This window comes from Corvus cornix, chromosome 3 (assembly GCF_000738735.6).
Source record: "Corvus cornix cornix isolate S_Up_H32 chromosome 3, ASM73873v5, whole genome shotgun sequence".
Lineage (NCBI taxonomy): Eukaryota > Metazoa > Chordata > Aves > Passeriformes > Corvidae > Corvus > Corvus cornix.
The window spans coordinates 297,694-323,326 of record NC_047056.1 but is presented as its reverse complement, the minus strand read 5'-3'; the positions used below and the strand labels follow the sequence as shown (position 1 = coordinate 323,326).

General features: G+C 42.4%; 1 protein-coding gene across 1 annotated transcript in view; it reads left to right on the top strand.

Annotated features, from left to right (window-relative positions):
* ABHD12 (abhydrolase domain containing 12, lysophospholipase) overlaps nucleotides 1–25,633 on the top strand; it is a 38,837-nt gene that overhangs the window by 5,308 nt on the left and 7,896 nt on the right. Inside the window, exons 2-5 of the mRNA XM_039568745.1 lie at nucleotides 14,665–14,789; nucleotides 18,170–18,275; nucleotides 20,397–20,516; nucleotides 23,357–23,387. Of these exons, the coding sequence (XP_039424679.1) occupies nucleotides 14,665–14,789; nucleotides 18,170–18,275; nucleotides 20,397–20,516; nucleotides 23,357–23,387 (382 nt within the window). The remainder of the gene's footprint in view (nucleotides 1–14,664; nucleotides 14,790–18,169; nucleotides 18,276–20,396; nucleotides 20,517–23,356; nucleotides 23,388–25,633) is intronic.

The following is a 25,633-nucleotide window of genomic DNA, read 5'->3' as shown; positions in this document are numbered from 1 at the left end:
GCAGTTCTTTTGAAGAGCATGCCCAGTAATATTTTGCTCAGATATGTCAAAAATGGGGTTGTGTAACTTTTTCCACATGTATGTCTGCCTTTCAATTTTTTTTTTAATTTATTTAAATGGTATCACAGTAGCTCTGCCTCCTGTTTTTTCCTGTGCATTGTCAGCCATTTTGGCAGCTTATGGCTAGGGAAAGCCTCTGAATTGCTCCCAGGCTACCTATTTGGGGCATTAGGTATTCATTCTCTGCATCATCTTCCCAGTTTGTTCATCTTTTCCAGCCATTATAATTCTCTTTCCTTGTGCTCATCTTTTCCCCACTCTTTCTCAAAGACATAGAAGTCATTCAGCAAAAATAGCAATATTCCGTGCAACGTGGGGAATTATTAGTTTTATTATTGTGGATTGTTTTAATTCTGGATTTTGTGAAGCCATCGTGTTGACATGTGGCAGTTCTATGCCTCAGTGTGCTACTGTTAAAGCATATCTGTTTTTCACCATTTTCATCACTGACTTTGGGGTTTTTTTTTGGTGTTAAATAGGTGTGGTTTACTCTCTTAAACATCCCTTGAGATTCCTAGCATCATCTTGCAGGTCTGTTTGTGCGATCTAAAATTTCTTTCCTCGGATCCAGTGTACCCATGAGCTTCTCTGGATTTCCTGTAATAGAGCACAGCATTTTTTCTGCTGCATCTGCTCTGTTGCATCTTCTAGTCTCTGAGCAGTTTTCTCAACTTCTCCATATTTCTCATGGAGAACTCTGCTCAAGCAGGCATGTTCAGGCTGGAGAGAATTTGCCCTCTGGCTTTGTGTTGGTTACGTTGAACTGATTTCATTGCAGTGCCGTATTTCTGACATCATACTTGCCCCTGGGCTCAGTTGCTCTGCTTTGATGGCTTATGTCTGTATTAATAATTACTGTGGTATTGCTAATTGCTACTACTTTATAATAATTTCTACTTGGGAGCTGTTTGAATTGCCTCTGCTTGTTTGAGTTTACCTAAACTTCCCTTGGGTTTAGGTAACTCCTGGGACCAACAGGGCTTCCTAGTCACCTCTGAAGTGAAGGTGCCTGGGGACACCAGGGTCTTCTCAGCCTTGTCACGTTCTTTTCTGTCCTTTCTGGCATGTGGTTGCTGAGCCAGAAATCAAGTTCTCTGCAGATGCAGTCACAGGTCACTGCAGTGAGTCCGTAGGTTTTCTCCTGGATGCAATGTAAATGCGTTTCTTTCTGGTGAAAACAACGTTGTGGTGTTTTCATTAAAACCAATGATGGTGACATCATTTCCTCTCCAGAATCCCCTTTCTGCTGTATGTTCAAGAGGCCTGGTGTACCCCAGCAGGACTTGTGCTGTATTTGAAGAGCACTGCCTGTTGAGTCTGGGCTCCTTTGAAAGGAGAGTGGTGCCTGCTTAGGAGGCTGCAGCCAAGTTACTTTATCTTCCTAGGCCTGAAGAGCAGGTCAGATTATTTTGGTAATCATGTCAGGGTGTGAAATTAGTGAATAGGCTTCTACAGCAATTCCCCTATAAAACGTGGGGTTTTGTAAGCTCGGTGGGCAGCTGTCCTGTGTCATGTTGTTGGTGTTACAGTAGTGGCTGGCTTCTGACATCGGGAGTGAGTGACTGCAAGCAAGGGAGGTTTACTAAGGATGTAACATGAGAGCACTATGTTAATGTAGCCGTGACTGAATCAGTACCGCAAGAAGATTAAAAGAAAGTGCTTCAGCTGTATTAAAAGGGTAACAGGAGACCTAGGAGACTTTAAAGCCATTAGCCTGAGGTGGAGTCTGTGCAATTTAAATTGCAAGAGTTAATTTGAAATTCAATGGAAGAAGATTTAACAGCTAAATATATATAAGTAGATCTGTCCTGTGGAAGGACACTGTAAAATGTGACAGATTTGTCAAGATTACAGCCTGGTTGATGAAGGTATCAGCAGTAAAATTGTTTCTCCAAAGCACTTGACTTTGTTCTGTAGTTTATTTTATTGACATGCCTTGCATTGCTAATGGAGAGCAGGTTATCGCTATTGAAAATTGGCTCAATGGAGGGAGAAACAACTGGGGAACTATAGTGGGATTGATGCTTGGGTTCAAGGGTGTGTGTAATTTTGTGTATCAACCATCCCAGGGATGAGTTGGCTATCAGTTACTATTGATATTGATACTATTGATACTATTGATAAAATGAGAGGAGGAGAGGGTTGATAATGGTTGATGAATGGGGAAGTCAGCAGTTTGGAGCAGATGGCCAAATAGTGAAAAGGTCACCAGGACACAAGTGTAGCTGGCAGGATGGTGGGGGAGAGAGGGTAGGGGTTGTAACTGTGGGATGGGAGTGTGACAGAATGTAAAGCTGTTGTAGGTAAGTCACCTCTGTAAGCTGTCATGTGTCCCTGAATATCCCTTATCCAGACAGTGAGGCTGCCATCTAGGCTGTGGACTTTTGCCTTGCTGGCACACATCTCTGTCTATCTCTGTCTCTCTCTGTTTCTCTCTCTCTCTCTAAGAAGTTGGTGAAACTAGTGCAACACTTGACTTCAGAAATCTGCCTCTTTCATATTGCAGGCAATTTAAACTTTCAAGCAGAATTTCCTAATTTTAGACTCTATCAAGTGCCTTGGTCATTCACTGAGCTAACAGGAACCGTGACTATTTACTTTCCAAATCGAAGTATTTATTTAACCTAGATTTATTTCAAGATTGTAACTCTTACTGAGAAGTAGAGCAATAGAAAAGATTGTTAGACTAGAAAATTAACTTCTAAAACACAAACACTTGAGAACATTTGAGATAAGTCCCTCAGCTGCTCTTGTTCAAAACTATCTGTCCAATTTGTACCCACTTAAAAAGGTTGTTAATTCCTCTTGCAAAAGAGATTAGTGTTGAGTAATAAGGGACATAAGGTCATGTGAAGCCTCATCTCTGTTTTTACTAAAGGTATGCAGAATAAAGGATTTCATGTGGCGTAACTGAAGAAATGCCCTCTTGGAAGGGTACTCTTCAGCAGCATTGTGCACGCTCAGAGCAGAGAACAGAAAATGCATTTACCCTGTCCAGAACCTGATTTCCCTTCCCCTGGCAATAAAGCTTCCCCTGGGGTGGCTGTTCTGAGACAGAGGAGCCTACACAAATGAGGATGATGTAAACTGGAAAATTGGAGTCAGGACTTCCAGGTTGCAGCATCCTTGCTTGTGGAGCAAAGTGTGTTCAAGGTGTTTAAGAATTGAATAGATTTTAAGACTTCTTGGCATCCTCAGGAAGGGAAGCCTGGCACTGTTTTCTCCCTTAAAGCAGTCCTATCTCACTTTTTGTTAAGTTTTGTTTAGTTTCAGAGCAGCTTTAGGAAGCAGGAATAAAGCTGACAATACGGGTTTTGTACTGCTGAATGTGAAAACTGTGAATTGCACAGAATCATTGGAAATAGCCCATTCTCTTGTTCTTGCAAATCCAGCAGAAATGCAGTGACTGACCTTTGCTTTCACTTTCCAATAGCTTTGTGCTGTCTCTTGTAAAGCATTATTTTCCCCTTTTGAGTACCAGAGGAGGGGCCGTATTTGATTTTAAACTTTGGCGGGCAGGTGTAGAAGTGCTGCTTAGCTCAGTTGGTCAGAGCATGGTGTTAATGACCAACCAAAGTTGTGGGTTCAATCCCTGTATGGGCCATTTGCTCCAGAGTTGGACTCAATGATCCTTGTGGGTCCCTTCCAACTCAGGATATTCTGTGAGTTGGTTTCTTTTCCCTGCAGTTAAGTAAAAACTCCAACACCTGCTTTTCACCTTGGAGTTTGTGTTTTCTGGGTCGGCTCTTCAAGGTTTTGTAGTATTAGCAATGGCTTTGGTTTTAATTGTCAATTTTTTTAAGCCTTTGTCATTTTGGAGTTCTTTCCTCCACAAGATGATAGCTAGAGCTGGAATCCCTGAATAAAGCACAGATGAACACAGAAACAGATTAATCTGCCTGGCTATATGCAGAAAAACCCCCTGTTCAAAGTATGTCAGGGCCAACAGCAGTTCTGTATGTGCTCATACATCTGTTCTTTAACTATGGCTGTTGTTTTATGGCCATGCACTGCTTGTTAAGCCTCCCTTTTTAAACGGGTCACAATTACAGAGGACACTGTGACTGCCAGCTGAATGTAACTGTGCTGGGCTGACAGTCAGCATATGTAATGTTTTGGCATTGTTTAATGTTCTTGTTTGCTTGTATGCTTCCAACGGGGAACAGTTGGTCTATTGTAATCAAAATGTATTGCTAACGATGTGTTCTGAATCTAAAAGGTGGCAGTATCACTGCTAACACAAAAACATTCTTTTTCTTCAGGCTTCTGAGAAGGAATGGCTTCTGATCTCTGCCAGCAAAAGTAGAGCTTTTTCAGCTGGGAAGTATAAGATGACCATTTTCATGTATTTGAAAGGAAAAATTTCCACAATACACAAATGAATCGTTTGCCCAGGTGATTTAGATGGAAGCCAGAGCCACAGAGGCTGCTGCTGGTGGTAATTCTCAAGGCTGTGTGGCTGTCTCACAAGAACTGCTATGTGAAAAGATGATTTCATGCTTACAAAGTTGTGCCGCTTGGAAATACAGATCCGTTCCCTCACATGTATCCATGAGAACAGAGAGTGAATCTGGTTCCTTGTTCTTGCTGCAAGGTAAAAACACGCATGCAAGTCTGTCAGGTTTACAGCACGTTAACAAGTGGTAGTTGGTGGTGGGGGATTTGGCTTGGCTGTACTGTGTGCTGCCTCAATTATGGTATGCATTCAGCAGGCAAGTGGCTTTAAATGCAGGTTAGGAGCTGTGGTGGAGTATTATGTGTCTGAATTAGTTCTGCTCTTGAACCTTGTGCATCTTCATACTCCTCCCCATGAAGGTGAGTGTGGTTGGGAGAAAGGAGCTTTACTGCTTCAATGAAAACCAGACTCGGCTGGTCTCAAGCTTCTGTTTTTCACTTCCAGTGCTGTTTCAGTCTTTTGGTGTTTATGTTCTGTTTTTTTGTCTTTCATTAGCAGACAGCTAATTTGTTCCCCAGCTCATGGAGCAGAGAGAGGGCTGTGCCTTTAATATAAACCAGCTGTCAGCTGTGAAATGAGTGGAAAACTTAAGAATTCGGTAAACACTGTGGAGAGAATGTACTTGCCACCGCAGTTGTATCTCAATGCCAAGCTCGACTAAAATCTAATGTGGGTGACTTCAGATTTGATTAGTGTCAGTAGCATTGCTGGGGAGCTCTGGAGAAACTATGTTCTTAGAATTTAAACAAGGGTTTGTCCTGGAAAGGTTTTAGCACAAACTATGCCGGTGTTGCAGAAGATGCATTCAGGAAAAGTCAACACCCTTAAAACCCTAATCCCCAAAAGTCAATTGTTCAGTTCCCGAGGGTTTAATTATTCATTGTTTGCTACATACTTAAAATGACAGTAGCATCTGCCCTTTCCTTTTTAAAATGTAGCTTTCAGGTTAATCTTGCCACCCACGAGTCACACTAATGCTAATACCAGTGTACCAGAGCATTGAGAAGTAACATAGTTGCTGCTTAGGCCATGCTGTCAGCATACATTTTAAATAAATTGGTGCTTATTGCTAAGTGTTCAGCCCATTCTTGTCTCCTGGTCTGTGAAACATGTAGGTTTCATGCAACTGGAATGTAAGTTATCAAGACTGATGTTCCAAGCTCCTGCCCTTCAAAGGAGGTGCCAATGCACAGTGATTTAATCAGACAAGCTGTGTTACTACTGCATTTTAGGGTGGTCAGCTTAGAGAGTGGTTGTGAAGAGGAGAGCCCAAGCCATGGCACTGGGAAGGGATGGGGTGCTGAAGGGGGAAAAGTTATATGTCCCACGTCCCTGTCCTGTGGGGTGTGTAAGTGCTTGTGTGAGCCTTCCCCTCCCTTGCTTCATTTGCTCTGCTTTTTGCAAACGTGTTCCATGGACAAAGGCCCATGCATTACCTGCAAGCTGCTCTGTTATTTCCGCTCATTAATGCTGTACACTGACTTGCCTTTCCCTCCCTTCACGGGCTTGTTTTTGTTTTTTCCTGCAGCGCTCTGAGTCCTGGCATAACCTTTGCTGGCATTTAGTGCTATTGACCGACTGATCAGCAGTGCTCTCCTCTTACCCTGAATGCTGATGCCACATTTCCCCCACTTGATGCACCAGGATCTTGATTCTTGCAGGTCCTACCCATGATCTTTCCCTCTTCTCCAAGCTGGAGCGTGGTTACGAAGGTCTCAGTAATTGGAGCTTGATGGTCCCTTCTGAAAAACTCGATTAATTGAGATGCCCTCCTTTACTTTGCAGTTATATCTCTTGGAGAGACAGAGCTGAATTCTTGCAAGTGACTGGCTAGATGGCTTCCTTCTTGCTGTTTATTGTTTTAAGTTAATGCTTAATCTTGATATTAATCAGAAGTAGGCACAGAAGCAGTCTGCAAGAGTCTGGGCTGTAAGAGGGGAACGAGGTAGTGAAGTGGTGGACTGTGGGGGAATTTGGGAGCCTGAAGTTTCAAACCTCACCTGTATTGTGATAGTTGGAGCAACACTGCCTGAAGCTCTTACCCCAGGCAAAAGGAGATGCTTTGTGGGAGTAGATAGTTTGCAATAAAGGGAGGGAAAGGAATGTGTCTAAGGCAGAGGTTGTACAATCTCTGTAAGCTGATGCCATGGCCGAAAGAAAAGGTCCTGGAGGCTCCTCCTTTGCACAGGTGTTTCTACCACAGCTACTAAACCATGTCCACAAACTTACCTGTTTCAAAAGCTAATTTTATGTGTTTTTGCATGTATCTGTTACAATGCAGATACAGGGTCGGGTCTTTTCTATGATGAATTTCTTTTTGTGGCCACACTAACCGGGTGCCAGCTTCAGGCTGCATAGGTCTGGAAGTGAAAGGAAGGTGGGATAATCTGCATAGTTTACTCATAGAGAGCTTGTCAAATGAACTGAGGTAAATACTCTGACTGCAAGTGATGTGTGTGGGGGTGATTTTTAAAGATTATAGAAGTCCAGAAGGCCTATCTGAAAGCAGCATCAGTAGGGATTTGATGGATGTTAGATGGGGCATTTGTAATGGGAAATAAGGGGTGAGGTGCTAAAAGTGCTGGTTAGCATATAGACAAAATATTGTGGTTCTGTTTGCTGATATGCAGCACTTCTCTGGAGCTGTGTAGGAAGCTGTCATGGTCTGTCTGTGATACTGGTATGAACAGAGAAATAAGTTAGTGCTTATGGTAGCTTTCTGCTGTGCTTTAGACATACAACATCGTAATCAGAAAAGAAAAAGTATTTTTTCTATAATAGTAGCAAAGAAGAATTAATTTCAGTAGCCAGTGGTGTTTTTTATTGTTAGAACTGTTTGTTAGCATTTGGCAGGCAATTCAAAGTTTTATGGGTGTATTGACATCTTGTAATTTCTGGGGTTTGAGCTTTTTCCTCTGTTGGGACACCTTCACTTTCCATCACTGATGGTGGTGTTTAAAAAATAAGCTGTCACAATATTCTGAGATATCCAAAGGTAGGGCTTGCATGTTTGAAAGATTATCAAAAAACTCAGGTTGCTTTTCTTTTGTCATTTAGGGTTTTTTTTTTTATGAAAACCCAGAGGCTTTTAATCTGCTGCCTTTCCCCCACCTTATTAAGCCCATTATTCCTGTTAATTTGTCTTTTAATTAAAAGAGAAGTATCAGAACATCCCAAATTTTTGCTTTTGGATACAGTCAAACTAAGTAGGCTGGTGGGCACTGTGGAGTGCTGTAGCTTTTCCTGGGCTGGATCTCTGCCGAGGGAGGCTTGGACACCTTGCTTCATCCTAGTTTTTTAAGGCCAATATTTAAGAAGGTTTGCTTAGTGCTTTATTCACCTCTCTCCCCCACTTTTCCATCGATGCAAATAGGAACATTTAGTAGCTTTAGCCAGATTTTGAGATTTGGGTAGTTTTTTCTGTCTCTGCCTAGGGGGCAAATTGTTATTCAGCTTTTGATGTATTCTGGTAGCCTCTTTTTTTCCTGTGATAAATCACTGTTCAGTGAGAAGGCAGCTAGTCTGATTTGTTGCATGAACCTGGCAAACTTTAGCCCATTCAGCTCAGCTCTGGGTCAGCAGAGGGAGTTCCTGAAGCATGGGCTGTTGCAGTTTGCCAAGTGTTTGTGGGAGGAATTTAGCAGACAGCTGTTTAAGGTAGTGTGTCTTTTCTAGGGTGAGGAGAAGGGACTGGGTGACTTCTTGGGATCTCATGTAGCCTCTTTCCTGTTCATGTATCCATGACATGACTAAAACATCCCTGATTTCAAATGCTTATTTTAAGTCAAGCGATGAACATTTTGGATGCTATAGTGATGAGAGCTGTAGGATCAGGTATAAATTTGCCTGTTGCATCTTCTGTGCTTTTGATGGCATAGAATACTGTTATACCTTGTATTAATTGACTGATACTTCCAGATAACGGATCTAACAACTCTTAATGCTTGGGTTTATATGCAGAAGGACTTGTACTTGAATTATAGAAGCTGTCAAAGAACAGGTAAGTTACCCAGACTTCCCTGCCTTGTCCCAATAGCTGAAAGATCAGATTGTCTGTTGAAACATCAGAAAGCAAATCATGTCTTTCACAGACATGACATGTGTCAGTAACAATTTATTCCACTGCTGGATGCCTGAAAAATCATGAAGTCCTTTATCCTTATAAAAATGTGTTCTGCATGGCTCTGTGCAATAGAGTACCTTCATTATTTTGAATAAGTGATACTTGTGTTTTAGCCCCAGCTGTCGATCCAGCACCATGCAGCTGCTTGGAATAATCACATTTTAAGACTAGTAGTTGTTTTCTTAAGTAGTCCAGTGATTATTTAGGAAAACAAGCACCATCACTTTAAATATCCCTCCTTTCCTACTTCTTTCCCCAGCTGTGTATGTTGATCCATGATGCCATATGGTCTGGAATATCCCTTTGGTCAGTTGGGGTCAGCTGTTCCAGCTGTGTCCCCTCCCATCTTCTTGTGCACTCCCAGCCTCTTTCCTGGGGGGGTAGTGCTATACTGCAGTTTAGTTTTTGAGAGGGAGATTAGAATATTTCTTCAGAAAGAGCAAAGGTTCAAGATTTCAAGGAACTTTTTGTAAGAGATGGCGAAGGAATCTAGTGGAGCTACTTTTCTTATTTTCTAGATCTTTCCAAGAGCAAAAGTTTTCAGAATTGGTTGAAGCTAAAATTCTCTGAGAATGCAGATTACCATGTAGGTTTTGTACATGGTATTTTTAGTTGTTTTATGAAACAATTTGGGGAGGGGGGGAAGAGCAATGCCTTTACATTTGTGTCTCGTTGCCAGGATTGGGGTTTGACTTTTTGTTTTAGATGTTTGCTTAATCCCTAGAATAGCAAGATGCTTTGGGGGGATTTTATTTTTCTCTTTGTGTTGTTTTGCAGTGAACTCATCCTGTTAAAGGGATCTTAGTGCCAAAGGGAGGGATCAGTCACTCAGATGCTAAGGGTTCTGGCAGATACTACTGTTCCCACTGGCTTTCATGGATTCAGGGAAGATCTGTTTTCAGGATTGGGTGAATTTTCTTTAATTCAACCTCCCTTTTCTCTATACAGTACCTCCATTGAAGCAGAATGAATAGTTGGCTGCAGATTTCATTGAGAATTCTGTATAGCAGTGCCTGAAATAGCCCAAAATGAGTTGTGTGGTTGCCTGTTTGCCCATGCGGGTTTGTTCACTGTGCACAGAAACCAGGAGGGTGCAAACCCCTGGACATGAGCATCTTTTCAGTTTGCATTGAGCTGCACATAAAGCAGGTTTTGCAGCAAACCTGTAGAGTAAAGAATGCATATTAATCTTGTAGTGGAAAATTACGATGTTGAGTGCTGCTGCTCAAGCTGTCCAAAAGCTGCTGGTAACAAGTCCAGATGGTGAGGAGAGACACTGCCTGTGAACTCAAATTCAGGAGCTGAGAGGCTGTCCCTGTGCATTCACACAGCTGGAAGGCTGATAGGTTTCTTCCTTTTTAAATTTTTTGACAAGGAACAAGTGAAGTAAAAGCTTAATTGGATTGGGTGGCTCAGGTAGTGGAGGAAAAAGAGATTGGATGATCCTTCAGGACCTGCAAGAAGGGGAAGCCCTGTGCAACACCACATTCCAGGCTTTCTGCAGAAAAAGATGAGTGCTCTTGAAGATCCTGCCTGGGCTAGAAACCATCTCTTGTTCAAAACAGCAAGGAAAGCTGGAAGGCTTACCTGATGTGTGGGCTGTCCTGCCCCTTGCATGGGCTGCTGTATTGTTTCTTTGTGCCCCCATGTGCCTTGGGACTCTGTTGCAGTTTCCAAGTTGTAGAATAGGTTGTTTTGGGTACAGCTCTGTTTACCCCAAAAAATCACCCCAATCCTTTACATTTCCTTTGGCCCTTAGATTTTTTTAATCTTTTGCTCGTGTCTTTACCTCCTCATTGTTATGCTCTTGATTCCTGTCTGAGGGGACAAATGTACTGACTTTTTTTTAAAATATGTCTTCTGTTAGGAAACTGGGAGGATGTGTTCTTGTTATGCCATATATTTTATTTTTTCCTCTACCATCCTTAAAGTCACTTTTGCCACCCAGTGATCAGGTGATACCTTGCGTGATCGAGGTCTTGGCTTTCCACATCCTGTGCTCTGAATTCCTTCTGGGAGAACACTGCTGGTTTGCAGTTTGAAGAGCTGAGGACACAAGGGACACCAGAGTTGACAGCATTCACTGAACAGACAGAGCCTCATATTCTGGTGTCTGTGGGCATTTTGTTTCAGTGTTGGCCCAGGCAGATCACAAAGGCCACGTGGGCTGTGGGTGCATTTGTCTATAGATCCTTTTGGGACTGCAAGCACAGCCTGTGTGTGTTTCTGATAAATGTTGTCCTTGCTCTGCTGCAGCTCTGATATGGGACCTGTCGTAGTCTCTTGTTTCACCCTTGGCCTGCCCTTTCACCCTGGCAGCACAGCCGATCAGGGGATGCTAATGAAAACACTCCTGGTGTATAAATAATTCAGATAATCTGCAGGGGAAATTGTTCTAATCTGAGTCTGGATGCAGAACATGCCACAGGATTGTGGTGGTTGGACACTGTCCACGAAACCTCCCAAATTTGCTGGAGAGGAGGGGGCAGCACTCAGGAGAAGCTGTCATGAGAGGACCCCCAGCTTCTCTCCAGCCAGATACTCACACTGTGCCCAAATGCAAAATGTGCTTGTTCTGAGTGAAGGTAGGACCTTCATCCAGTTGTAAGTTACCAGGAAAACCTTCTGTTTCTGATGTCACCCTTGCAGGAAAGACTTCCTTCTGTCAGACTTAAGGGTGTCTGGAGAGAGAATGTACTTTTTCATGTTACCTTTGGGAAACTGCACGAAGCAAAAACTACTTCAGATTTGGCCTGTGTTTGGACAGAACCCAGATGTTGGGCAAAAGCCTTTGGTAAATGAAGGGAGGAAAATGTGATGTCGGGGATTTTGTTGTATTTTGGGCTGACTTGGGGTTGGGTGTTTTGTGTTGTGTGAGATGTTTTGTTGTTTTGGGGTTTTTTTAGACATTGATTTCCTGGAACAATAAAAGCAATTTCTGATATTCTTAAATATCTTCAGTTTGCAGCTGCTTATTTTCTACATCACTTGTATTTTCCAACTAAGACCTGTTGAGTTTTCTGGTGAAAAAGTGGTGACAAGTATGTTGCTTTTGCCTGAGCACACCAAAATTTCCTTTTGCAGGGCATATATTTCCTGAAATAGCTTTTCTACCGAGCAAGAGGAGTTTAATTTAGCTAAATTGCTCACTGAAGATTTACCTGGTAATTTCATAATGCCTGCACTTCAGCACATATACTCGGTTTTATCAGGAGAAAAGCTGTCTGCTGGATAAAAGCTTTGCCCTGGTTACATTGTAAGTAGACATCTCCCTGGAGATGAGGTGTAAATGTCGTGTTGCTGATTAGCATCTGACGTGGGGCATGGGAGCAAGGAAAGGGATGCCTCAGTTCAGTCTCCAAAAAGGAGAAACTGGAATCATTCCTGAGCTCCGACAGCGTTTGGACAGTGTCCTCCTCAGTGTTTTTCTGTTCCTGGTTCCAGCTTGTGGCTGGGCCATGAGAAGTGCTTTGCCACCCAGATCTCTGAAGAGCCCGAGTTTTGATGTGCTCTGGCTGTGCCTGGAGGAGTTTAGACCTGGCTCTGTTGTCTTCCTAAGCGAGTGGGGTTTTTATTCTGTAAAGTGAAATCCTGGCATATGCAAAATTATTCTGGGAGAGTTCTTTTTGGCTGCAGCAGGATCTAGGCCCCAGGCAGGAAAACTTGCTGGAAAGCCCCATCCTTCCTGGCTGCTCACCTGTACTGTGGTTTTTACTGGGAAGGTGGTGATGACAGAGTGTCTTGATTTAAGGTGTGGATGCTCCAAAATGAGGTACCTCCCCTTTTAGCTTTAACCACTCCCTTTTTGCCAATAAGGAGAGATGAATGTGAGTAGATCGAAGTGAAAAAATAACTAGACAAAATGTTTTGACAAAAAGACACACTTTTCTCATTGAAGAGAGCTAAGTTGTAGTCCAATTGCTCAGCAGTTAAATGCCAGCTACCCTTTAGTGATCTCCCTTTGTCTTCCACAAATCCATTCCAGCTAAGAAAATAGGTGGTAGGTGCTGATGTTGGGGTGGCTATGGAAAGCTGGCTTTAAGCTGAGAGTAGGGAGCAATGATCAGCTGTGATTAGCCCAAACAAAATGTTGTGTGGGGTTTTTTCCCAAAGTTGTGGGCAGAGGTGGGTCAGTCTGAGGCTTTGGTACTCACTAATGTTCTTCTAAAGCCCCTGTTTTGTACCATTTCCTCTGCTGCTGTTTCTGCTTTTCTCACTGTAGGAAACTGGGCTTGAGGTGTGGAAATGTCACTGGAAGCCTTGGTGGAGTTCTTTACCTCTTCATTGTCAAATTTGCTGTGGGAAGTATAAAAATCTGTTGAACCTTTCAACGTGGGCTTGTTGCAGCTACAGCTGGGTGACAGTGTCTTAGGAATGTATTTTCCCCCCTCTTGGAAAATGACAGTTGCTTTAGCTTGTGAAGAAAAGGGCTTTGATTTTGATAGTACATGTTTCTGAAGTGCAGAGTGTGGTTCCAGGGTGAGAGGAGGCAGACAGGCACTTGTAGGCAAGTAGTAGGGTGGTGAAGGCAGGTTTTGGACTAATAAGAGCATAGCCTATTCCCTGTGAGCACCTTAATCATACCAAAATCTTAGCTGAGTGGGGGAGATTGGAATGTCTCCTGTTTTGCTGTGCTGGAAAACTGTTCCTGAGAGTCTTGGCTTTTGGGCTCCAAAAGCTATTGAGATTTTGAAAATTTTGGTGCATGATTAAACTCTTTCCATCCCAGTTCTGTCTGTACACTCATATTTCTTGTACAAATGTGTAAAAAAGAGGTCTTTAGGCTCTCTATTTGACAATTTCAACTATCTGACAGTGGCTAAACCCTCTTAGCACTAGTCTAGAGCAAGTTCAGTGTTGTCAGCTCCAAGAATTGCCAAATGGGAGATTAACAATTTCATGCCTTTTGGAAAAATTGTTCTCTGCTTTCAGCTGCCTGCAGTTCCCAATACTGAGAACTGTTTGCTCACTGGCATGGAACATGATTCTTGCTCAAGACTGTCTGCTGAAAAGCAACAGAAATTGTGTCGCCTGAAGGCTTCCTATGAATTTTAGTTCTTGATTGCAGGGCTGGCTGAGAAACCTCAGTGCACATGGAATGTTAGTCAACTAAATCACTGCAAGTGTGCCTTTATGTAAACCTATGTGCATATATAGACATGCATATGAGTGTGTATTTGCTAGTTATTCTGATACAATAAAGGGAATTTTGAGATACATTGCTTAACTAGCTGCTGCGTGTTGATTTTTTTTTTGTTTGGGTTTGGTGGTTTTGTTGGGTTTTTTTGTTGGTGGTTTGTTTGTTTGTTTGTTTGTTTTGTTAGCTTTTTGGTGTTTTTTTGTTGTTTTTTTAAAATTATTATTCCCAATCGAAATACTCGAGAAAATGGAGATAAAGTGTTGGGGCTATTATTCCAAACTTATTCTGGATTCATAGAGAATAATGCTGCAGATTATGAAATTTATTATGTTTTATAGCTTAGAATGGCTTGCTTTCTGGGGCATTGAAAGGTAAAAGGTATGAACCCTTTTAGCTGGACAAGGCAGAGTACCTGCTCCAGTCCATGCATGAGATCATGTGCAATTTTATTGGTCTCATTACATATAGTTCCTCAAAATATGTGAAAATCTAACCGAACAAAATCTGATAGCGACCTAAGTGGGAAGTACAGTGAGGCTGCTTTTTGGAGATGAACATGCGATATGAATTCTAGAGATTCTGAAATGTGTTACACAAAGTCAGCAGGAAAAAAAAGCTCTTGTTACAGAGTCTTTTTAAAATGTAATCAGTAGGGAGTTTCTCTTCCCTTTTTCTAAGCTGCCTGTCATCAGCTGGTATTTTGGTTACTTCTGCTTCTCTCAAACAACTGAGGCTACACAAACTGTTTAAAATTAGGTGTTCTTTGAAGTGTAAATGACCAGATTTTCAAAAACACCAAGCACACAGATCGTTGTGAAAATTGCTCCATAAAAATTCTGCTGTATTCAGCTCTGTTTTTCTCTATTTTTTTTTTCTTTTATACAGGCGATATGGATTATGGTTTCGATTGAGGAAGTTACTACTCTGGTTGCTGGGAATGTACATAGCCATCCCATTTCTAGTAAAACTGTGCCCTGCTATCCAGGCAAAGCTGGTCTTCCTAAACTTTGGTAAGTGACTCAGTCAGGTGAGTGGGTGAGGGGACAAGGGGAAGAGTGCCTTTGTCTTCAGTTTGTTTGCCTTCACTTTCACCCTGCATGTGAACAGCTTGTGAAGGACTTGAACTTTCACAGGTTGTAAATTTCCCCAGACTGTGGTTTGGAAAGTATTCTCTGTGGCCCTGGTGGTTGTTGTAGCATGTCTTTATCGAAATAGAGTGACCAGACTGAAGCCAATTTTCAGCCAAAAGACTTTTCCTTCAGGAAAACCGTGCAATATGTCAGATGTGTTTTTCTGAAGGGTTCAACACAGTTGCATGAAGACACAGCAGGCAAGTGAAATTAAATCCAGCAACCTAAATTTGCATTTAAACCTCACTTGTGTTTTGTAATCAAGTTTTGAAAAATATCTTCCTCTGACTGTAGAAGCTAGAAGGACCAACTATGGATACATTGTTTTTATATAACTTCTCTAATTTTGATTGCATGCTTTGCATGTTCTCACACCTTGGATCGTGTTTGCTGTGAAGTGTGACCATGTGGAGGGCAGCTCTTGTGCTTTGATTGTCAGAACTGACAGCTAGGTAACCTGAATAGTGCAGGTTTCAGTGATTTTAGTTTGCTTTTGCAGAGCTTTGTTAGGTCTCCCTGAAGTTCTGCCTCTGTTGATTCTCAAGTGACCAAAATAATTGTCCTGTAGCATATTATTGTTGCTGTGTCTGCCAGGTTTCCTCAGTATGGTCTACAACATGTTTAGAGTCAGTGCAGTCTGCACCATATTTAGAATCAGGACAGAGATTCCTAGGGAAGTTGTCCAGAAACCTGCCCTGGAGGTTGGATAGTCATGAGTACCATGGAGAGTGGGAGAAAATGGGCCAGCTTTTGAAGGAGTATTCTGCTCCAGTGGTTTTGGAAGTTCACCCCTGAACAAATACAAGGCCTTGGTGAAGTGGCAGAATATTTGGAAGAAAATTGCTGTGGCAGTTCCAAAGAGGGGGAAGTTGCTGCAATGTGTTAGGCCCTGGCTGCTCATTGTTGGACACGGCTCATTACTGGACAGCACCCTCAGGGGGAGGGGAAGGAAAGCAGAGCAGCAGGCACTGTGGCCAAGCTGCAGCTGAACCAGAGGACAACCTGTGCCAGGAGCAGTCAGCCTTGTACAGAACAAGAAATCCAAGATCAATTCAGTTTGTATAGTGATTGATGAAGAGGAGGCAGGACCCTCACAACCAGAGGAAGAGGCAGGGCCAGAAATAATCACCCCATCCCTACCTTCAGGTGAGCTGTGAGGTGAGTCCATGGTTACCTGGCTGCTCCAAGAAAGCCAAGCAATTAGGGTTCCTGTCCCAGGATGCAGGTATTGGGAAAAGACCAAAAACTCTCAGCCTCTGGAATTGGCTCCTGTCAAGCATGAGGGAAAGATACCTTTGCACAGATGACCTTTTAGTGCAGCAAGACAAGTGGAACACTATGGAGCAAGGTATCCAGTACCTGAGAGAATGGGCTGTGCTGGAGGTGATCTATAAGGATTCAAAGAAGGAGCAATCCCCTATAAACCCAGATGACATCCAGTGTACACAAACCATGTGCTGGAAGTTCCTGTGGAGCACGCCAGTGTCACGTGTCAGCTCATTGGCAGTGATGCTGTGGACAGGAGGAGAAAAAGAGTGAACAATTTGGTTCCCAAACTCCAGCTGTATGAAAAAAACATTTCTTCCCTGGTACGGGCCTGCATCTCATCTGTGGAATGACTGCCCAAGGAATTAAAAAATTTAAATTAAAGGAGAAATTTAAATTAAAGAAGAAAATGCAGTTTTCTTCATTCCTTTAGTAGCAGAGTGCAGGCCACAGTTTGTCTTTACCTGGAGGGGTGTACACCTGGAATTGCCTGCCCCAGGGGTGGAAGCACTGTCCCACCCTCTGCCATGGTCCATGGACTGATCCAGGCTGCACTGGAAAAGGGTGAGGCTCAGGAACACTTGCAGTATATTGATGACATCTTCATTTGGGGCAATACAGCAGAGGAAGGTTTTGAGAAAAGGGAGAAAATAATCCAGATTGTCCTGAAGGCCAGCTTTGCTACAAAACAAAGTAAGATCAAGTGACCTACCCAGGAAATTCAGTTTTTAGAAGTAAAATGGCAAGATGGATGGCATCAGATTCCAATGGACATGGTCAACAGAATAGCAGCTATGTCCCAGTGACCAGCAAGAAGGAAACACAGACTTTCCCAGGTGCTGTGGTTTTTTGGAGGATGCATACCTCGGAGTACAGTCATACTCTAAGCCCTGTCTCGTGTGACACAGAGGAAGAATGATTTCCAAGTGGAGCCCTGAACAACAAGCAAGCCTTTGAACAGATCAAACAGGAGACTGCCCATGCAGTAGCCCTTGGACCAGTCAGGACAGGACAGGATGTAAAAAACGTGCTCTGCAGCTGGGGAGAATGGTCCTTCCTGGAGTCTCTGGCAAAAGGTACCTGGAGAGAGTCGAGGGCAACCCCTGGGTCTCTGGAGTTGGGGATACAAAGGATCTGAGGCCTGGATTTCTGGGTGATGTTAAATCACCACAAGGGCGCAGAGAAGTTGCATAACTTTGTCAGAGCACTGCTAGAAGTGACCTGTGTGCCAGTGCAGACCTTGGCTGCAGAGCTTGTCATCCTCTTGAGGATCCACTGCCCTCATGAGACCCAGCAGGTCCCCGGTGCTTTGTGCCATTTGTCTGGGACTCTTCCATGTGCTTGTGTACAAGAGCAGGCAGGACTTAACAGGTAAAGATGTGCAGTCTGAGGGTCCACATTTGTGAGGTTGACATTGGCTGTTGTCTGCTTTGGGTTTTGTGTTTGTGTAAAGCTGAATGTTTTTTTTAGAGGGGAAGTGAAGTGAGATTTGACTGTCACCATTATCAGTGTTTCTTTGTGTGTCAGTAGCACAAAAGCTTTGGTATGTTAATTGCTATACCACTAAATCCCAAGGAGACAGACTTCCTGGTTCTGCTGCAGTGGAGCTCCATATTGTGGGAAGAGCCTGAATCCAAATCAGCTAACCCACCCCTGATGCAGCAGAGATTTGTAATTCAGACTGGACAGAGATGGTTAAATGTTTGTCAAAGGAAGCTTTGTCTGTCTCCCCCACCTTCTCTTAATTATAGCCTGCTCCCTGTGTTTTTGGTGGTTGCTTGTGTCTTCTTACCTTGCTCTCTTTGCTGTTCATGTTTTACATCACAGCTGTAACCAATTCATCCTTCTACACAAAAAGGTCTTCCCAGCACAGTGGACCAGTTTATACAACTCTCCAGTGCCTTGGTTAAGCAGTTTTTTGAGAAAATAAAGGTAAAAAATTAAAATTACAACGTTTCTTTTTTTTTTTTTTTTTTTTTTTTTTTTCATTTCAGTGAGGGTCCCATATTTCATTGACTTGAAAAGACCACAGGATCAAGGTTTAAACCACACCTGTAATTATTACTTGCAGCCAGAGGAGGATGTAACCATTGGAGTCTGGTAAGGAATCCAGTTCTGTGCAGTATGTGCCATGCATCTTTATCCTTCTTTTTGTTCTCAGTGTTGCCTATTCATTCTTTTTGCTGTGCATGCTCTCATTTGTGGATGTTTGTATTTTCCTCTGCCAAGTGACCGAGTTCATGTTGAAAAGTATGCAAATCTCTGGGGCTCATCTGAGCTCGGATCAGGAATGCACAAACACAGTCAGACAACCTGTGCATTCAGAGAAACATCAACATTTGGAATCATAAAGGTTACAGGTCTGCATCACTACAAAGATCCTGCCTCCAGATCAGACCAGACCCAAGGAGTTAGACGTTTTGTCATTCAACTCTGATTCATATTTTGTTTTGCAAAATACGCGTGGGGGAAGATAGGAAAACAGATCAAAGTGTTCGGAGTAGGAGGAAGAAAATTCAGTGCATAAAACATATGTAAGATTCAGAGAGTGGGTGAGAACGGAACACACAGTTTACTCTCTTAACAAAACAAGTGACAGTGTCAGAGCTCATTTGTCATTTTCCTCACAAAGATGATTTTCTGGTCCCAGGTAGGGACAATTCATTTTAGCTCCTTGTTACCCAGGATCGTGTCAGGTATGGAGGGAAGGGGGTGGGTGTTCCCTTAATACAGCCAGTGATGTTCAATCTGTAAGCTGTAGAATTTGGAGTTTTCAGTTGTATATGTAACTTGGATGTGTCCTTTAATGCAGTAGAGATTTTGTCTTCACAGGGTGCATAATCTTTAAATGGGATAGAGATATTACAATTACCATTAGGACAGTTCCTTTCCTTTAAGTAAATTTTAGTGAAAGATACGCTTAGAAACTTAAACTTCAGTCTTTCCAGGATAGGCTGACAAACAATGGTTTGATTCTTCACTTGGACAATTAAAATTTTGCCTGTTAAGCTGTTAAATAAGTTTTTATTGCAGTCTTGGTATTTGTATTTTGTTTCCCTTACGAGTGTACCATGTATCTTTACTAAAACACGACTTCCAGCTTGTGGCAATTCAGAGGCTGTCATTTGTCTTGATATTTATGGGAGATGGTCACAAAAGTTTGGAATCTTTCTTTTTAATGCCAGTGCAAGGTCTTGTGTTTGGTGTACATGTAAAATGAAGTCCTCAGCCTGCTTTGTTTGTAAGTTCGCAAAAGTCTTGGGGCAGAACAGTTGAAGAATTTTTGAGCCTCACAGTTACTGAGGCTTTTTACCTCTTCAAGACCTTGGTGTCTGCTGGCTCATGCCAGCAAGTAGACTTTTTACATTGCTTTCCCCCTGTTTGCCCTCTGAGCTTTACATCTGGGGAGGATTGGTGTGGTAGGTGCAAGCTTGTTTGCCTTTCAGGTGAAAAGGCCTGTGAGTACTTAAGTTACTTCTGATGGCTGGAAGCCAGCCACCTTCTCAACAACTGAGATGGTTATGGACATGTACTTGCTTTGTGTTTGTATTCTAATTATCTGTTTTAATTGCCTACTTTCTGTTCCACCAGTGTTGAATTCTTTCTAGCAGGTCACCTAGATACATTATCTACAGAAGAACAGCTGTGAGTTAAAAATTTCTGGCTCTTGTAGATTGTAACTTTTTCAGCTAAAATGTTCCACCTTGGAGAACCTTGTGCCTGAAAACAAAACACATGATCTTCTCCTCAGACTCTGGGCCCTTCCTTTTCCTCAGGTTGGCTGTGGAGTCAGATATGTCTCTTAATCACTGAACATTCTTTCCAAGCCCAACTGCTTTTGATTATTCTGAACATCTGCTGACCTAGTGGTGAATCTTGTTGATGGTATATAAGTATGTTAATTGAAGCAATTAAATTCCATAAAAGCTGAGGAATTGCGATTCTTTTGCCAGAGCAGCAGGACGTTCAGTAATTATGCCATTGAAGTTTGGTGCCTTGCACAGCCCTAAGTTTTGAAGGCAGTGGTGATGGAGGTGAAAACTGTAGCCACTGCCTTTTAAATTTGGCCATTTGTCAGCTAATCAGGACAGTTTTATGAAAATGTGTGTGAGGTGTGTAATCCTGAGGGAAGGAGCTGATCAGAAAATCTCGGAATTCAAGTGGCAGGCACTCCAGTGTTGAGTAGCAGCAGGACAGTGTAGATTTTCCTTCTGTACACAGGCACACGGTCCCTGCAGCCTTATGGAAGAATGCCCGAGGGAAGGACCAGCTGTGGTTTGAAGAGGCTTTGGGCTCCAGCCATCCCGTAATCCTTTACCTGCACGGGAATGCGGGAACAAGGTGAGGCACAAAACACTGATGGCTTTGTTTCAGGATGTGTTTTCCTGGCTTGTCACAGCTTCAGCATGTTAAGAAAGATGGAAAAAAACTCCTTAGGGCCTGTAGTGATAGGACAAGGGATAATGATTTTAAACTAAAAGAGGGCCAGTTTAGATCAGATATAAAAAAGAAATTGTTTACCATGAGGGTGGTGGTCAAACACTGGAACAGGTTGCCCAAAGAGGTGGTAGTTGCCCCATCCCTGGAAACATTCAAGGTCAGGCTGGATGGGGCTCTGAGCAAACTGATCTAGTTGAAGATGTCCCTGCTTATTGCAGGGGATTTAGACTAGATGGCTTTTAAAGGGCTCTTCCACCCCAAACTATTTTATGACTAAAACCAAAATAAAATTTACTCCTTTTAAAAGAAGGCACATATGTTTTATGAAATGATCCCTCTCCATTTATTGAGTGTGGGAATAGATCTATTGCAGTTATCAGAGACAGCTGATATTATAGTTTACCTTGTATCCTCTGCTAGAAGCCGGGAGGCTGTGACCCTTCCTAAATCAGGTGATGAGAAGTATTTCTTTTCAGCGTAGTAGTCTCTCAACTGAGACATGGGATGGTATTAGTGCTTCTGTATATGTGACTCCCAGGCATTAAATAAACCTTCCAGTTCCTTTTGTGAGTTTATTTTAGTAGTTAACACATTCTGAGGAAGGAAAATCTGAAGGAAAGAGGAAGGTCATGTGCTGATCTTGTTTCATTATTACATCTGTCCAGGACACTTGTCTGGACCAGGAGCACTTCTAAAATTTGTAATTTTATAGTTGACTCTGTATTGGCTAAAGCAGTAGGTCAGTTCTCTGTACTTTGTTGCTGGATGCTGAAAACCATTAATGCAGCATGAAGATATTTCTCAGGATCATGTTCTTCCTGCCACATCTCCACACGTTACAGTGCTTTTATTAATCTATTAGAACATGGTCTTTCCCCTTACAAACAGGCATTTCACAAAAGAGTATCAACCCTTCTGAATTTTGAGTGCATGTTTTTTCTTGATGGCACATTATTTTGAAGCTGATGTCTGCCCATAGATTGCAAAAGCAGAAGAATTGCAGGAAAACAAGTTCCATGATGTAAAGAAACTGTTTTAGCTGTGCTGCTAGTGAAGGTTTGCTAGCCTCTAGATCACAACATTTTTCACCCAAATTCTTGTCTCAGCAGCGTGCTTTTCTTGGTACAAGGGCGTGGTATGGAAGATGTGTGCTGCGACCCAGGAAATGCATGAACAGATGGTTCTTTTGCCTCCTTGTGCTGATGCATGGCAAAGTTTAATCAAATTGGAGCATTATTTTGCCAGTACTTCTTCACTTGGTTCTTTGCCTTTATTGGGTGTAGCAAATGATACTAAGGGAAGCTATTCTGCAGCTTAATGGTGGCCATTTGGGACCAGTATCTCTGCTGTGTGCATATTGATAAAATTTCCTTCTCAAATCCCCCAAGTGCTGCTGAGATAAAGGACTGAACTAGGGATCAGTTACATATTTCACATTTCACTCTGTGCACTGGAGGAGCTGGAGGTATCTTGGCTTTGCCATTTGAGATTTAATGTGTATCGCTGTATGTTTGTTTCTGTGCTGCCCATTCAGTCACTTGTCCAAGGGCTGCTTTACTGCTGCAGGCTGCATTAACCATGAGTAAAAGGCACTGCCTTGGCTTCCTGGTTTGACTTGAGTGATCTGGGGCTGAGGCAAAAATGTTATGCGTACTTGATCACCTCAGAAAAAATTCCTCTGTTACACTTCAAGGAAAGCATGAAAAAGCACAAACATGTGCATGGGAAAGGTGACTTTTCAAGCAAGTGGATCATCATCTTCAGGCTTGTATGATACAAAATGACTTACAAGTGACCCCTTGCATTTTGCCCTGAGTGTTTTTGACTGCATTAGGTATTTTGTAAGCACAGTTGGAGCTGACAGCTTTTGGCTGGCAAGTGCATGTATCCTTAGAGGGAGATTTGGCATTTTGGTTTAGAGGCTGCACTGACCAAGCCAGTCATAATATGAAAATTTTAGAGTTTTCATGAGTGAGGTTTACTCTAATACCAATACTAGATTAGAGTTTGGGTGTGGATTAGCCATGTCATGTTGTGCCTGTATTTTATGGTATGTAATGGCGCCTTCACGTTCCTTTCCGTTGTCTAGGTTTCAGTTTATATTTATAAACCCCCCCCCCCCCCATACATTAAGCAGCTTCTTCCCCTGGACTGACTTACAGTGTTCAGCTGTGCTTTTCTCTGCTCACTGTTTTGAACATGTCCTTTCTTTCCCTGAGCTTGGAGGCAGGTGAGACAATCTAAGTGCCACCTGCTTGGCTTAATGTCATGATTTCTGCTGGGGGCATCACACTTTGGAGAGTCAGGGCTACTGGCTGGGGCAGCACTTGTGGCAAGAGCTCAGGGTATGCAGAGCCAAAAGGGACAGGCTGTTCTGGATGTATTACAGGCTTTGGAAAAGGCAGATAGCAGGGTGGGTTGAAAAGTTCATTTTTTCTTGCTGTGAGGCGAGATTTACATGGAGACGTTGACTTCAAAATTATGTCCTGCATAGCTCAACAAAGCCTGGCTGTCTCCTCAAAGCCTGTGACAAAGCAGTTATGGTGTTTCTTATGTTTGGCATGTTTTTGTTAGATTGCCTGAGGCAATTGGGAAATATGTTTCTGGAAACTTAAATGCTCACATGTGGTTGGTTTGGGGCTTTTTTTCTTGTTTCTTTTTGTTTTGTTGGTTTGTCTTATGGTTTGTTTGGTTTTTTTTTTTTTTCCTCTCCTTTTCTCTTCATCAATCACTCTTGCCAGAGGAGGGGATCACCGGGTGGAGCTCTACAAGGTAAGTGGCTGCCTGTGGTGTCCAAACAACTGCATTAACACATCAGATGTGCACAGAGTTGAGAAGACTGCTCCTAACAGCCCACTGCCAACAGGCACAGGCCTTGGGGCTCTCAGTGTCCTTTAAATAGGCAGCCTGTATGGAAAAAAGGGATCTGTAAGCTGTGAGCACACTTCTCCCATCTTCAAAGGTGTTTGAAGGGTCTTTTATTTGCTGTTGTTAACTGCCAGCTCCAAGTGAGCTAACCAACACCGTTTCTGGGAAAAATCTAAAGTTTTATTTAATTACAGCCCCAATTTGATTGATTAACTGGATTTCTCTTTTACTCATGGCATGTGTGTGAATGGTGCCATCTCAAGTGCAGAAGGTTTGTAGAAAACCCAATGAATTTCCCAGGTGCAGTATTATGGTGTGAGTTATGTGAGAACAGACAGCCTCAGTTGCTTTGAGTGTTTAGTCTAATGACTTTTGGGGTAATTTATTTTATTAAACTCTCTTTTGGCTGAAATTCTCACACATAGTTTCTTGGTCTCATATCACATGTTTCTAAAAGAGCCAGAATTGTTTTTGTGGTTCATTTCAGAGAGGTCTGTTTTTTCTTCTCTTTATAATTTGTGTCAGTGTTGGCACTCATAAAGCTTTATTGCATGCAATGCAAGATCCCCTGCTGCAAAGCCTTTTAAATTCAGATTGCTTAGAAAATAGTGTTTAGCAACCCCAAGGAGGCAGGTGATACTTAATTTCCTTTAAGAAAAAGAAGACGAGCTAAGTTGCAGAAAATTGGTTGAGGAGACTGTCATGTATGGTGATCTATTTTTGTCATTTTCTGGGAACCAGCCTGTGCTGCGATGCATTTTGTGCTGGCCAAGACAGCCAGAGGAGTTGGTTTTGATTCTGATGGACTCAAGTAGCAGTGCTTCAGAATATTCACAGGCTTGGTGTGTTTCTGTGTGTACATGTACAGAGAACACAGTTTACCAAAACCCAAGCTTTCTGTTCCTGGCTCTGGTATTCTTTACTTCTGAGAACATCCAGGCAAGCTGCTTAGTTTGTCTTTTTCAGTCAGTTACTCACATGGGAACACACACTTGGGCAGAACCACTCCAGAAACTCCATGTTTGTGTTTATTCCAGCAGGATGAACCAGTTTGGGATGCTGTCCTTTTTGCTGGTGCTTTTAATAAGCCTTCAATGCAGCCAGCACATAGCAAACATGTGTAGAAGACAGGTGAACTCTCAACAGATTAAATAATTTTTAATGGCTTGGAAAAGGCGAGATTGTTTATGATATCTTAGCAGTAAAATCACATTGTAAAGCGAAACTCCAGATTTTTCACAAAGAAACTTTGTGTTCTGCATGTCCAGTCAGGGAATCCAATGTGTAAGTGAATATATAAAAATGTCATGTAGTGATTCCATTGGAGACAGCTGTCCTGCAACACCTAATTTGTTAATTAATATTTTACCTGATTATTCTGCTGTTATGTAGGCTGCAGTGGTGTTGTATGTACAACACAACTACACCTCTGTGCTGTTGGCACACTTATTTGTGAGAGGACGTTGAAGAAACAGTAACTTGTGAATGTATATCCCAGAGTGGAGCTATGGCATATTTAATACCTGTGCTGTAAAGGGCATTTGCCCTGGAAGTGCACACAGGGTGGACCTTGTCACCTCCAGTGGAACCCCTGTGAAGGGTTTAGAGCCCAAGAAAGAGGAATTGGAATTGCTTGAAGAGACCTGAATAGCAAAAAGCAAAGGAGCTATGAGTGACTTTGAGGTTGTTGCAGTTGCATCTGCTAATAGAAATTGCAAACAACTTAAATGGCATTAAAAGCTCAACTAAATGCTGCAAGGGTGAGCATGATGTCACATGTTGTTCTTACTGGGGTGCCAGCAAGCAATGGGGTAAACTGTGGGATACATACATGAAGTTACTGTCTTTCCATCTTCAGGCCACCGTTTAGGTTCTGGTGGGACAGTGGAAGTGCTCTCTGCCTTCCCAGTCAGGTGCCAGTTGTCTGTGTAAGCTCCACTTGACACTGTGTGCCCCAAAGCGGTTGTGAAATGTTTAATTGTTTATAAATCTACCCAATATATGTAATCTCTTAAAATTGTGCTACAAGTATGCTCAGCTGACAGGTGTCATTTCATTTGTTGTCCCACTAGAAATGGTGTTGGTTTTATATTTCCTCTTTAGAGTATAGTATAATACTAATATTGCTTTTTTTAAAAATCATGTGTCAT